This window comes from Podarcis tiliguerta (genome assembly GCF_965153285.1).
Source record: "Podarcis tiliguerta genome assembly, chromosome: 13".
Lineage (NCBI taxonomy): Eukaryota > Metazoa > Chordata > Lepidosauria > Squamata > Lacertidae > Podarcis > Podarcis tiliguerta.
Genome location: NC_139546.1, coordinates 50,666,624 through 50,678,736, shown reverse-complemented (window position 1 = coordinate 50,678,736; position 12,113 = coordinate 50,666,624). Strand labels below are relative to the sequence as shown.

Here is a 12,113-nt window from a genome sequence, read left to right as displayed (position 1 = left end):
TCTGCTAACCTAGAAATAGTACCTCGGGTTAAGCACTTTGCTTCAGGGTGAGAACAGAAATTGTGCTCCGGCGACGCAGCGGCAGCGGGAGGCCCCATTAGCTAAAGTGGTGCTTCAGGTTAAGAACAGTTTCAGGTTAAGAACGGACCTCCGGAACGAATTAAGTACTTAACCCGAGGTACCACTGTATTGTCAACAAATCAAACCCAGCCAACGCAATGCTTTCATAGCGGACACAATGGCTTGCTTCATTTTTCATAATTCCTCATAGCAATCCCACCTGACCCCCACACTCTGGATATTTGCAAATATCTAGCAAATTTTACAGAAAAGCTCTTTGAGCCTCTGCCCCTTCACGTGCCCATCTGGCAAAGAATGAATTGTTGGTTTGGCGGCAGTTTTGCCCCACACTCTGGGGTCCTCTCAGCTGTCTTTGGAATAAGCAGAGAGGAGGGGCCAGGAGGACTCTGCGGTTGGGTTGGGTTCATTGGGGGCGCATATTTGTTAAAGGGAAAGCAGTCCTCAGCCTTAGCCAACCAGGCACCCTCTCTCTGTATTTGGGGCCTTGAATCCTAGCAGACCTGACAATGACCCTTTCCCTCCCGGACAGGTGGGGAGTCGTGTGGGGGTGAAACGCTGCACTGACGACACCATGCACATCCTCATCGACGGAGAGGACATGGGGCCGGCTGCGGCTGGAGTGGCCAAGGTAAAGGGCCGGGCGCAGGCTGAACGTGGCCCTCGCTCCCTCGGTTATTCCCCAAAGTTTCTGTAACTGTGCCACACACTCGGATCTGTTTGCTATTGTGTCCCACGACCCTCCTATGGCATTAGCATTATTATCCTGCTGGTGCCAAAACAGGCTTCCGAGTGGCTTGCAAGTATAAGGACAAACCTACTTTTGCTGGCTCAGCCCTGGAACGCCCGGTTTTTCTGTCAAAGTAATAGCTGACGAGAGTCTCCTTGTAAACGTGAATCCCTGCCACACCACCCTCGTTGCCCAAAGTGCTGCCGACAATATATCCACAGTGGTGTCGTAAAAAATATTCAGTAACATAGGTGGACATCATACCTGAATCATAATCATTTTATAAATAGAATCATAGAATCATAGAGTTGGAAGAGACCACAAGGGCCATCGAGTCCAACCCCCTGCCAAGCAGGAAACACCATCAGAGCACTCCTGACATATGGTTGTCAAGCCTCTGCTTAAAGACCTCCAAAGAAGGAGACTCCACCACACTCCTTGGCAGCAAATTCCACTGTCAAACAGCTCTTACTGTCAGGAAGTTCTTCCTGATGGTGTTTCCTGCTTGGCAAGGGGTTGGACTCGATGGCCCTTGTGGTCTCTTCCAACTCTATGATTCTATGATTCCCTGCAACTCATAAAAACAGACGAGACTCACTAGACTCAGGCCATCAATGTTACTGAGTACTTTTTTATGACTCCACCGTATTGTGAACTCCCATGAACGAGACTGTCTCTCTTCCTTCAAATAATATGATTCATATTTCTATATAATAACGTATGGAAATGTAGCTGATTATAGTCACCGTATCAGATTATTGTATTTTTTTGCACTTCCTTTCTCTCTTTCTTCTTCCATCACTTTATCTTTCATCAACTGAAATTAATTTAATAAAATCTTAACATATATATATATATATTTTTTTTTTTTTTAAAAAAACGGGAGGAGTTTAGTGAAGAGAGGCTTGGAGGAGCCTCTTGACTCCTCCACCCCTCACCCTGCCTGCCCCTTCCCCGCAGAACGTCTACGTGGTGCTCGATCTCTACGGGAGAGTCACGTCCGTCTCCATCGTCAGCTCCACCATGCTGGAAGAGGCAGACGGCACCAAGCCCCCCTCCGTCACCTCGGAGCCCTACAGCGAAGAGGAAGAGGAGGAGGAAGCAGCCACCCCCGTGAGTGCTTGCGATGGACATGCCCCAAATATTGGGCAAAATTATTATTATCTATCTCTATACAGTGATGCCCCGCAAGACGAATGCCTCGCAAGACGGAAAACCTGCTAGACGAAAGGGTTTTCCGTTTTTCAATGCGCTTTGCAGGACAAATTTCTCTATGGGCTTGCTTCGCAAGACGAAAATGTCTTGCGATTTTTTTTCGCTCCCCACGCCCTTTTTCTAAGGCACTAAGCTGCTAATAGCCTTTTAGCAGCTAATCCACTAATCCCTTAAGCCGCTAATATCCGCTAATAGCCGCTAAACCGCTAATAGCGATAATCCGCTAATAGGGTTGCTTCGCAAGACGGAAAAACCGCTAGACGAAGAGACTCGCGGAATGGATTCTTTTCGTCTTGTGAGGCACCACAGTATATATATAATATTTATTTGTTTTTTCAAATTAAAATTTTACAGAGATATATCAAACATAAATCATAAAAACAAGATCCCAAGGAGTCCCCTGGACTTCCTTTTGTGGGTCCTGTTATTTATCATTTCCTTCTGCGTCTAATAATAATAATAATAATTTATACCCCGCCCATCTGGCTGAGTTTCCCCAGCCACTCTGGGCAGCTCCCAATTGAGTGTTAAAAACAATACAGCATTAAATATTAAAAACATCCCTAATTTTATTGGTGTTAACCGCCTTGAGCCCGGCTTTGGCTGGGGAGGGCGGGGTATAAACAAATGTTATTATTATTATTATTATTATTATAGTCCACCACATCAGGAGGGTGCCAGGTGAGGAGAGCCTGAATTAATGAATGTTAGAAGAATACTGGAATGAAGTTATATGGTTTCAGTAGAAATGTTATAAAGAATTAAGTAAAAATTGATTGTTAATGGGCTAAAGTGGAAAATTTAAAGTTAGATTGTGTTGAGATAAATTATTGAACAAAAAATTGAGAAAGAGGGAAAGGATTTGCTGAATTAGCTAATTGAACTAGAATACAGAAAAGGGAGGTGTGAGGAAGTCGAGGAAACAAGCAAATGAAAGGTAAAATGATATGGAAATATTGGACGTGTTTTTAAATGTTTTTGTTTTTCTTGTTGTTTTGATGTATTGTTCTTTTGTTTTCCTTTTTATTCTTGATGTACTGTTTGTTAAATTTTTTATTGCTTTTTTCTTTTTTTCATACTTTCTTTCTGTAACTATAAATCTTATAATAAATATTATTAAAAAGAAAAGAAAAGAGGAGAGCCTGGCCTGCGTTGGCTGGAGTCAACACTCCAGGGTTTCAGGCCCGGCGTGTGTTTCTTAGCCCAGCCCTACCTGGGATTGAGCGATAATAAAAGAAATCACAATAACAGAAGCCGGGACTTTTTCCAGGCACCTCTCCCACCGAACTGCGCCCCTTCCTCTGTGCTTCTTTCCGTCTGCCTGACTCAGTGTCTCTTTCTCTCTCTCCCAGTGCGAGAACGAAGCCCCGGCCGCCACGTCCTCCATGGAGTTCCTGGAGAACCACGGCAAGAACATCCTTCTCTCCAACAACAACCTGACGGCCACGCGTGTCTCCAGCTACAACCAGGGCATCGTGGTCGTGGCCCAGCCTCTGCCGCCGCAGCAGCTCTTCCAGGTGGGTTCGAGGAGGAGGAGGGCAGATGTTTGGGGCCACAGAAACCTCTGGAGGGCATGGGGTTTGCGACGGCCCTTGTAGGGTAACAAATAAATAGTCATTAAATAAATGCTGTCTATGGCAGGCATGTCCAAAGTCCGTTTCGGGGGCCTAATTTGGCCCCCGTGGCAGTTTATTTCCTGGGGTAAAATCCTAAAAAAAACCCTCAACAACTGAAAAAAGTTCAACAGCTTCAACCCTAAAAAAAGGTCAACAAATTTGGTCAGCCCTTCACTTAAATCTGGCCCTCTTTGAAAAAAGTTTGGACACCACTCATCTATGGGGAGGGTTGCTGTGTCTGCTATGCTATGTACCGTATTTTTCGCTCCATAAGACGCACTTTCCCCCTCCTAAAAAGTAAGGGGAAATGTGTGCGCATCTTATGGAGCGAATGCAGGGGGGAGGCAGGCAGGAAAAGCCCCCAAGAGCCGCACACAAGCTCCGCGCAGCTCTTGCGGGCTTTTCCCCAGGAGGGAGAAGGGACTGGCGCGGCCAGTCAGTCCCTTCTCCCTCCTCGTAGAAAGGCCCGCAGGAGCCGCACGCTCCTTAAAGAGTGTGCGGCTCCTGTGAGCTTTTGCGGGAGGTGGGGGTATTGCCATAGCCGCGTGCAGCCTCTCCTGGCTGGAGAGGTTGCGCGCGGCTAAAGAGGAAGCCAAGACAGTGGATGGATCCCACTCGCTGTCTTGGCTTCTTTGCTCTTTGGGGCTGGGGGGGGACGGGACCCAGGCTTCCCCCGCAGCCCCAGAAGCTCTGGGAGAAGCGGATAGGCTGCACTCTTTGGGGCTGTGGGGGAAATAATTTTTTTTTTTTCTTGATTTCCCCCTCTAAAAACTAGGTGCGCCTTATGGTCCGGTGCACCTTATGGAGCGAAAAAACAGTATTTTTTGTCCTTTCATATTTTAAACCATCCTGCAGTCCTCGGGTGGAGGGCTGTATGGAAATTGAATAAATAAAAATAAATAAGCGGTGTCGCACCAATGTTAAGACTGTGGCACATGCCTTTGGGATGTGTGTGTGTTTTATCGCAAGCTGTCTCTACCCCCGCCCTGTGGCAAAACCTCTCGGCTCACATCCTGCCCGGTCTGTCCTCAGTTCCAGATAGACTCCTTGAATCAGCAGTGGACGTCGTCGCTCTCCTTGGGGGTCATTGGCAGCTCTCCTGAGCGGCTAAATTTCCCCGCCACGGCCTGCTCCCTCAAGCGCTCCACCTGGCTGCTTCAACGCGATTCGGTCTTCCACAACTCCCTCAAGGTGAGCAGAGGGAGGGAGGCGGTGGGACGGGCTGCTTTCAAATACGTTCGGTGGCTTCCACCCTCACCTCCATACAGCGGTACCTCGGGTTAAGTGCTTAATTCGTTCCGGAGGTCCCTTCTTAACCTGAAACTGTTCTTAACCTGAAGCACCACTTTAGCTAATGGGGCCTCCTGCTGCTGCCACGCCGCCGGAGCACGATTTCTGTTCTCATCCTGAAGCAAAGTTTTTAACCCGAGGTACTATTTCTGGGTTAGCGGAGTCTGTAACCTGAAGCGTATGTAACCTGAAGCGTATGTAACCCGAGGTACCACTGTATTTATTTATTGTGTTGCCATTGTTTCAGAACAGGCTTCCTGAACCTCAGCCCTCCAGATGTTTTGAGACTACAATTCCCATCATCCCTGACCACTGGTCCTGCTAGCTAGGGATCCTGGGAGTTGCAGGATCTGGAGGGTCGTGGTTGAGGAAGCCTGCTCCTGCTAATCGAGCAATTCGAAAGCACATCAAAGTGCAAGTAGATAAATAGGTACTGCTCCGGCGGGAAGGTAAACAGCGTTTCCGTGCGCTGCTCTGGTTCGCCAGAAGCGGCTTAGTCCTGCTGGCCACATGACCCAGAAGCTGTACGCCGGCTCCCTCAGCCAATAAAGCGAGATGAGCGCTGCAACCCCAGAGTCGGCCACGACTGGACCCAACGGTCAGGGGTCCCTTTACCTTTAAGCAAAATAAGGCCCAAGGGCCGGATCCGGCCCAATTGCCTTCTAAATCCGGCCTGCGGACGGTCTGGGAATCAGCGTGTTTTTACATGAGTAGAATGCTTTTATTTAAAATGCATCTCTGGGTTACTTGTGGGGCACAGAAATTCGTTCATTTCCCCCCCAAAATATAGTCTGGCCCCACAAGGTCTGAGGGACAGTGGACTGGTCCCCTGCTGAAAGAGTTTGCTGACCCCTGCTCTATATATCTTCATCCTTCTTCCAGACATGGTGATGTATCCTCAGTATATCGCCATGTCTATCTGGTGACGCATCACAGTGGTGTTGTGCGCAGACCCTCTGCCCTTGCGGAGCTGAGTGCCTCCTCTTCTCCAAACACCCAGCTTCTCCTCTTCCCTCCGCTCCAGATCTGTGAGAACTACGGCCCCAACCTGGACACCTGCCCCGAGGGGACAGTGCTGGGCCTCCTGGTGGATTCGAGCAGCTGCCTCCATCTCTACGTCAATGGCATGGACCAGGGCGTGGCTGCGCAGGACATCTTGAACCCCTGCTACGTCCTCATCGACCTCTATGGGCAGTGCGAGCAGGTGAGAGTGGTTTGGGTTTCCCCCAAGGATTTTTTTGGGTGCTGGCTGTAGCCATGGACATGCTATGTGATCTGATGGTGAATTTGGGGTGACCCAATGCAAAAATCCTGAGGATCCATGGGCTTTTACCTCCCCCCTCCCAGGCAGCCTCCTTTATCACTAGCGTCCCTTATCTCTCTTCCCGATCGCTTACCGATCAGCTGCTTCCTTTCAACACTCCCTTCCCTCTTGTTTGCCTTAGTGTCTGTTCCTTTTCTGGAGCAGTTTTTTTGCTCCTCCTTTCCTTCTAATTTCTCTCCTCGTTGCTTTAGTCTTCCTGTCTCCTCTCCTTGCAAGTTCGCTGTCTTTACCTCCCCCCTCCCAGGCAGCCTCCTTTATCTCTAGCGTCCCTTATCTCTCTCCCAATCCCACCGATCAGCTGGTTCCTTGCAACACCCACTACCCTCTTTCAAAAAAATAAATAAATCTGCTTTTTGCCCCTGGGCAATTTGGCTCCAGGGACCACACATTTGCTCCATGAGACGCACAGACATTTTAGGAAGAAAAAAGTGTGTCTTACGGATCAAAAAATACGGTATATATTTTGTGGTTTCATATTTTGATTTTGTTCTGTGAACCGCTCAGAGACCTCCAGGTATAGGACGATATATTATTAATAATAATTTTTTTTTAATTAATAATAATACCTTCATGGTCAGAGGCTTCTGAAGACCAGTTGCCGGAAGCTCTGAGACGGGAGAGGGCTTCCTCCTCTTCCCAGATCTCTGTCCTTATTTCCCCTGCGTCTCAAGCCCTGCTTTCTTCCTAGGTTACCATCGTGACGAACGACACTCCCGCCGTGGGTGCGGAGGGGGCCGACTCCCACAACCAGGGAGACATGGAGAAGGCAGACATGGTGGACGGTGAGCAACCCCCCCCCGTCTCCCCTTTGCTTTTCCAGGATTGGTCTTCCTTGTTTCTGCAACCCTTTGTAAGTGTTGTGAAAACAAAAAGGTTATGACCGTCTTTTTACTCCTTCGCCTGGTCCTCAGACCTTAGTTGGCACAAAAGAGTCTTTGAGAAAGAGTATTTTTGCAGAGTACAGTGGTACCTCAGGTTAAGCACTTAATTCGTTCCAGAGGTCTGTACTTAACCTGACACTGTTCTTAACCTGAAGCACCACTTTAGCTAATGGGGCCTCCCGCTGCTGCCGCGCCACCGGAGCACGATTTCTGTTCTCATCCTGAAGCAAAGTTCTTAACCTGAAGCACTGTTTCTGGGTTAGCGGAGTCTGTAACCTGAAACGTATGTAACCCGAGTGTCAGGGAACTGCCATCTGAGCAGGAGGAGGTGAGAGGGCTCTTGGACGATGGTGGAGAGGGTCCCAGTAGGAGGAGGGATAGCCCATACGCTGGGGAAGGAAATCAGCGTAACACCAGTGGAGAAGGGGAAGAGATAGAGGAAGCGGAGAGTGGGCTCCAAGACTCTTCGCAGGAGACAAGCGGAGAGGGGACAAGTGCTCCGTTGCCCACACCCACAGCGCGCAAAAAGCTTTCGCGCAGGCAACGGGGGAGGAGACTTGGAGTCAAGCAGCTTTTATGTTGGAAACGGTTTAAGAAACGCCCACTGATGGATTCTGCCAGTGACTGAGGCAGCCACGAGATAGAGGCTGCTCTGTCAGAAAGGGTTCAACCATGCAAGACAGCCACGAGTAAAGGCAATTTACGCACAAGCAATCCCTAGAACCATAACACCGAGGTACCACTGTATTGCTGCTTTTATTCTTAAAAAGTCTTCTTCCCAACCACGATCGACAGCTTTTATGCACACTTAACACAACCAGCTTTCTACCATCCAGCCAACCCACACCCAACACTAATATTGACCACTCTATATATGTTGTTGCCGTTTAGTCGTGTCCGACTCTTTGTGACCCCCTGGACCAGAACACACCAGGCCCTCCTGTCTTCCACTGCCTCCCACTGTTTGGTCAAACTCATGCTGGTCGCTTCGAGAACACTGTCCCACCATCTCATCCTCCGTCGTCCCCTTCTCCTTGTGCCCTCCATCTTTCCCAACATCAGGGTCTTTTCCAGGGAGTCTTCTCTTCTCATGAGGTGGCCAAAGTCTTGGAGCCTCAGCTTCAGGATCTGTCCTTCCAGTGAGCACTCAGGGCTGATTTCCTTCAGAATGGAGAGGTTGGATTTTCTTGCAGTCCATGAGTCTCCTCCAGCACCAGAATTCAAAAGCATCCATTCTTCGGCGATCAGCCTTCTTTTTGGTCCAGCTCTCACTTCCATACATCACTACTGGGAAAACCAGAGCTTTAACTCTACGGACCTTTGTTGGCAAGGTGATGTCTCTGCTTTCTAAGATGCTGTCTAGGTTTGTCATTGCACTCTGTTCAGGTACAATTTGGTGAAAGGTTGCTTGAGTCATTGTAGGCCGCTGACTCATGTTGACTTAGTTCTTTTAGCATTAAAGAAACAGCAGCCAGTTTTTTAGCCGTGACAAAGTTCTGAGAGCCAAAGGTGGCACATATCACCTGGAGAGGTGTGGGTGTCCGGCTCACCTGTATTGAACACCTGTATTTGCAGGTATCAAGGAGAGCGTCTGCTGGACTCCCCCCGTAGACCTGAACACCATGAAGACCTGTGAATACCACGCCCTCTGTGCCCGCTTCAAAGACCTCCTGCTGCTGCCTGGTGAGCAAAATTAGGCACATTTGCATAGATTTGCATGATTTATTCCATGCCGGTCGGTCCTAGGATCATGCGCAAATTATATTGATGCTATTTTTAATTTTATATTAAAAAACTGTTTAGGAGAGTACGTCAGAAATTAAATTGTTAAAACAAAAGGGGGGAAATAGCTATGGAAAATCGGAAAGATTTTTTATTTTTTATTGCTCTCCAGTGCCATCGGCTGTTGCATGTTTATAACGCACTCATAGAATCATGGAATCATAGAGTTGGAAGCTACCTTAGTCAAAACACTCTTTTTTGACTAAGGTAGCTGAGTCCTCGCAGCAAGTTAATAATAAATTATTATTATTATTATATAAGTTTCTAACCTGCTGGGTGCAAACAAATGCTTTTGAGTGATGTCAATAGACAGGGAGTTCCTCAGTTCAGGCGCTGCTGCACTAAAACAGCTTGCTCTTTATTCGTTTTCGAAATGCGGATGCCTTGCCAAAGGTTCTTTTTCGTGATAGAACGCGCGGGGGCATATTTTGGGTTCCCCTCCCCTGTTTTTTTTTCTGACCTGGCTGCTTCCGCCTCATCCCATCTCTTTCGCCAGATGACTACTTCGTGGAAGACCCCAAGTTCAGCCTCTGCTACTGCGAGTCGTGTCACAAGCTCCGGGGCGATGAGGCCTACTACAAGCGGGGGGAGCCTCCCCGGGACTACGCCCTGCCTTTCGGGTGGTGCCGTTTTAACCTCAGGTACGGAGGCCGGATTGGAAAGCCAGGGTCCACCAGCCCAGCATCCTGTTCTCACAGGGTTTCGCACTTACAGTGGTGCCTCGCAAGACGAAATTAATTCGTTCCGCGAGTTTTTTTGTTGTGCGAGCTTTTTCGTCTTGCGAAGCACCACTGCATTTAGACACTATCAACGGCGGGGAGGGGCGGGGAGAAGCAGGACAGCTGCCGCAGCCGGTACCTCGGACTCACCCGCGCGTTGTGGCCACCGCGTGCCGCGGCTGCTGGAGGGCGGCGGGGCTCAGGAGCGCGACTCCGGCTGCAACGCTGGCTGCTGGCGGCAACGGCTCCTGAGGGGAGCGTGCGAGGGCGGTGGGCAGCGGCGCGAGGCAGCCGGAAGGTCGGCCATCAGCCGGAAGGTGGGAGGGAGCCGGAGGAGCGGGGAAGCGAGCGAGCGTGTGTGCAGTGACCGTCGCCATGACAGGAGAGGCAGGGCCGTTTCATCTAGCGAAGCAAGCCCTTAGGGAAATCCGTCTTGCGAAGCACCTCAGAAAACGAAAAACCCTTTCGTCTAGCGAGTTTTTCGTCTTCCGAGGCATTCGTCTTGCGGGGTACCACTGTATTGCATTCCTTCTTTTCTGTGGGTTCATTCCCCCCCCTCCGTACCCCCCGAAATAACCCTTTCCTCTCCTCTCGGCAGGCTGAATCCCCGGTTGGAGGTGGGAAGCACCTGTAAGAAATGGCACATGGCCTATCATGGGACAAGCATCGGATCTGTCCGGCGAATGCTGGATCAAGGAGAGCTGGTGCCAGGTAAGGGGGGTGCCCAGGTTGTGTTTTCGGGGGGCAGGGGATGCCAACTTCTGCCTCCGCAATGCCTTTGTCACTGTCACGGGGCAGTTCCTCCCCCCTGCTCGACGGACAGCCCAAATTTTGTTCCTAGGAAACCGCGTCCCGTGAGATTTCGTGGGGAAAAGGAAGCACACCCAGTTTGAATTCTGTTTTTTTTTTTTAAAAAAAATATTTATTAAAAGTTTTATAATTACAGAAGGAAAAGAAAAAAGAAAAAACACAGTATATATATAAAAGAGAGAAAAAATAAAGAAAGAAAAAATAAAAAATACATCAAAAAAGCAAAAAATAAAACAACACCTCCACCCCACTAGAGAAAAAAACAAAAACATTTTAAAACACTTCCATTTTTCACAACTCTATCCTTCAATGACTTACTTCCTCGACCTCCTCACACCTCCCTTTTTTGTATTCCAGTTAATAATTAAGTCAGCAAATTCTTTCCATCTTTCACTGCTTACTATCGTTTAATTATCTTAATCCATTTTAACCTTATCTTCCCATCAAAATCTTAACATTTATCTATACTTCAATCTAAAATAATAATAATAATAAAATCTTAAATCCTTAAATCCTAAAATCTTAAGTCTTAAATCCTTATCATATTTCTAATAAAGTCATATAAGTTCATTCCACCATCTCCCAATATTCCTTAATTATACTATATTACTCTAAATAATATTTTAAAAATTCCCAATCTTCTTCCACCGTCTCTTCTCCCTGGTCTCGGATTTTGTCAGTGTTTTCTATCAGTTCCGTATAGTCCATCAGCCTGGTGCTCTTCTATCCGAGGCTCTTAACTCTTCTCCACCACCTGCTCCTTAGCAGGTCTTGAAATTAGGTGAATCAAACCTCAGATGAACAACAACACATGTGACATACAGTGGTCCCTTGGTTCTCAAACGCCTTGGTACTCAAACAACATGGAGCCCAAACATTGCAAACTCGGAAGTAAGCGTTCCGGTTTGGGAACTTTTTTCAGAAGCTGAACATGCTCCATTTTGAGTGTTACGCTTCCAATTTGAGTGCCACACTTCCGTTTTGAGTGTTACGGGTCTGTCTGTGGTACCTCGGGTTAAGTACTTAATTCGTTCCAGAGGCCTGTTCTTAACCTGAAACTGTTCTTAACCTGAGGCACCACTTTAGCTAATGGGGCCTCCCGCTGCCGCAGCACGATTTCTGTTCTCATCCTGAAGCAAATTTCTTAACCTGAAGCACTATTTCTGGGTTAGCGGAGTTTGTAACCTGAAGCGTCTGTAACCCGAAGTACCACTGTAATTTGCGTTTTTGTTTTTGCTGCTCTTCTTTGTGACTGTACAGAACCCAGTCCAGCTACTGATGGATTGATTGTGTGACTGCAGTACATTGTTTATTGCTTTCATTTGATGGACCAATGGTCTTGTTAGATAGTAAAATTCACGTTAAATTGCTGTTTTAGGGGTTGTTTTTAAAAGTCTGGAACGGATTAATCCATTTTGCATTACTTTCTATGGGAAAGCGCGCCTTGGTTTTGGAACGGTTTGAGAACCAAGGTACCACTGTACTGCTCTTGTGTCATGATTTATTTAACAAAATAAATAAAGGCAACATGGAGAAGCCATGTGTGTAAAGCTCAGCACACACTAACTCAAACCTTGGAGGGCTACCTGAGCGGGGGAACCTTTGCCAATCTAGACATCCCCAAGAGATTGTGTAGGGCAGGGCTCAGCAAACTTTTTCAGCAGGGGG

The 12,113-nt window shown here is 47.9% G+C and overlaps 1 protein-coding gene across 1 annotated transcript in view; it reads left to right on the top strand.

Annotated features, from left to right (window-relative positions):
• NEURL4 (neuralized E3 ubiquitin protein ligase 4) overlaps nt 1-12,113 on the top strand; it is a gene marked incomplete at its 5' end in the record, with an annotated part of 56,014 nt that overhangs the window by 39,150 nt on the left and 4,751 nt on the right. Inside the window, 9 exons of the mRNA XM_083410026.1 lie at nt 611-709; nt 1,769-1,921; nt 3,376-3,540; nt 4,672-4,830; nt 5,954-6,133; nt 6,942-7,035; nt 8,710-8,817; nt 9,413-9,557; nt 10,234-10,346. Of these exons, the coding sequence (XP_083266152.1) occupies nt 611-709; nt 1,769-1,921; nt 3,376-3,540; nt 4,672-4,830; nt 5,954-6,133; nt 6,942-7,035; nt 8,710-8,817; nt 9,413-9,557; nt 10,234-10,346 (1,216 nt within the window). The remainder of the gene's footprint in view (nt 1-610; nt 710-1,768; nt 1,922-3,375; nt 3,541-4,671; nt 4,831-5,953; nt 6,134-6,941; nt 7,036-8,709; nt 8,818-9,412; nt 9,558-10,233; nt 10,347-12,113) is intronic.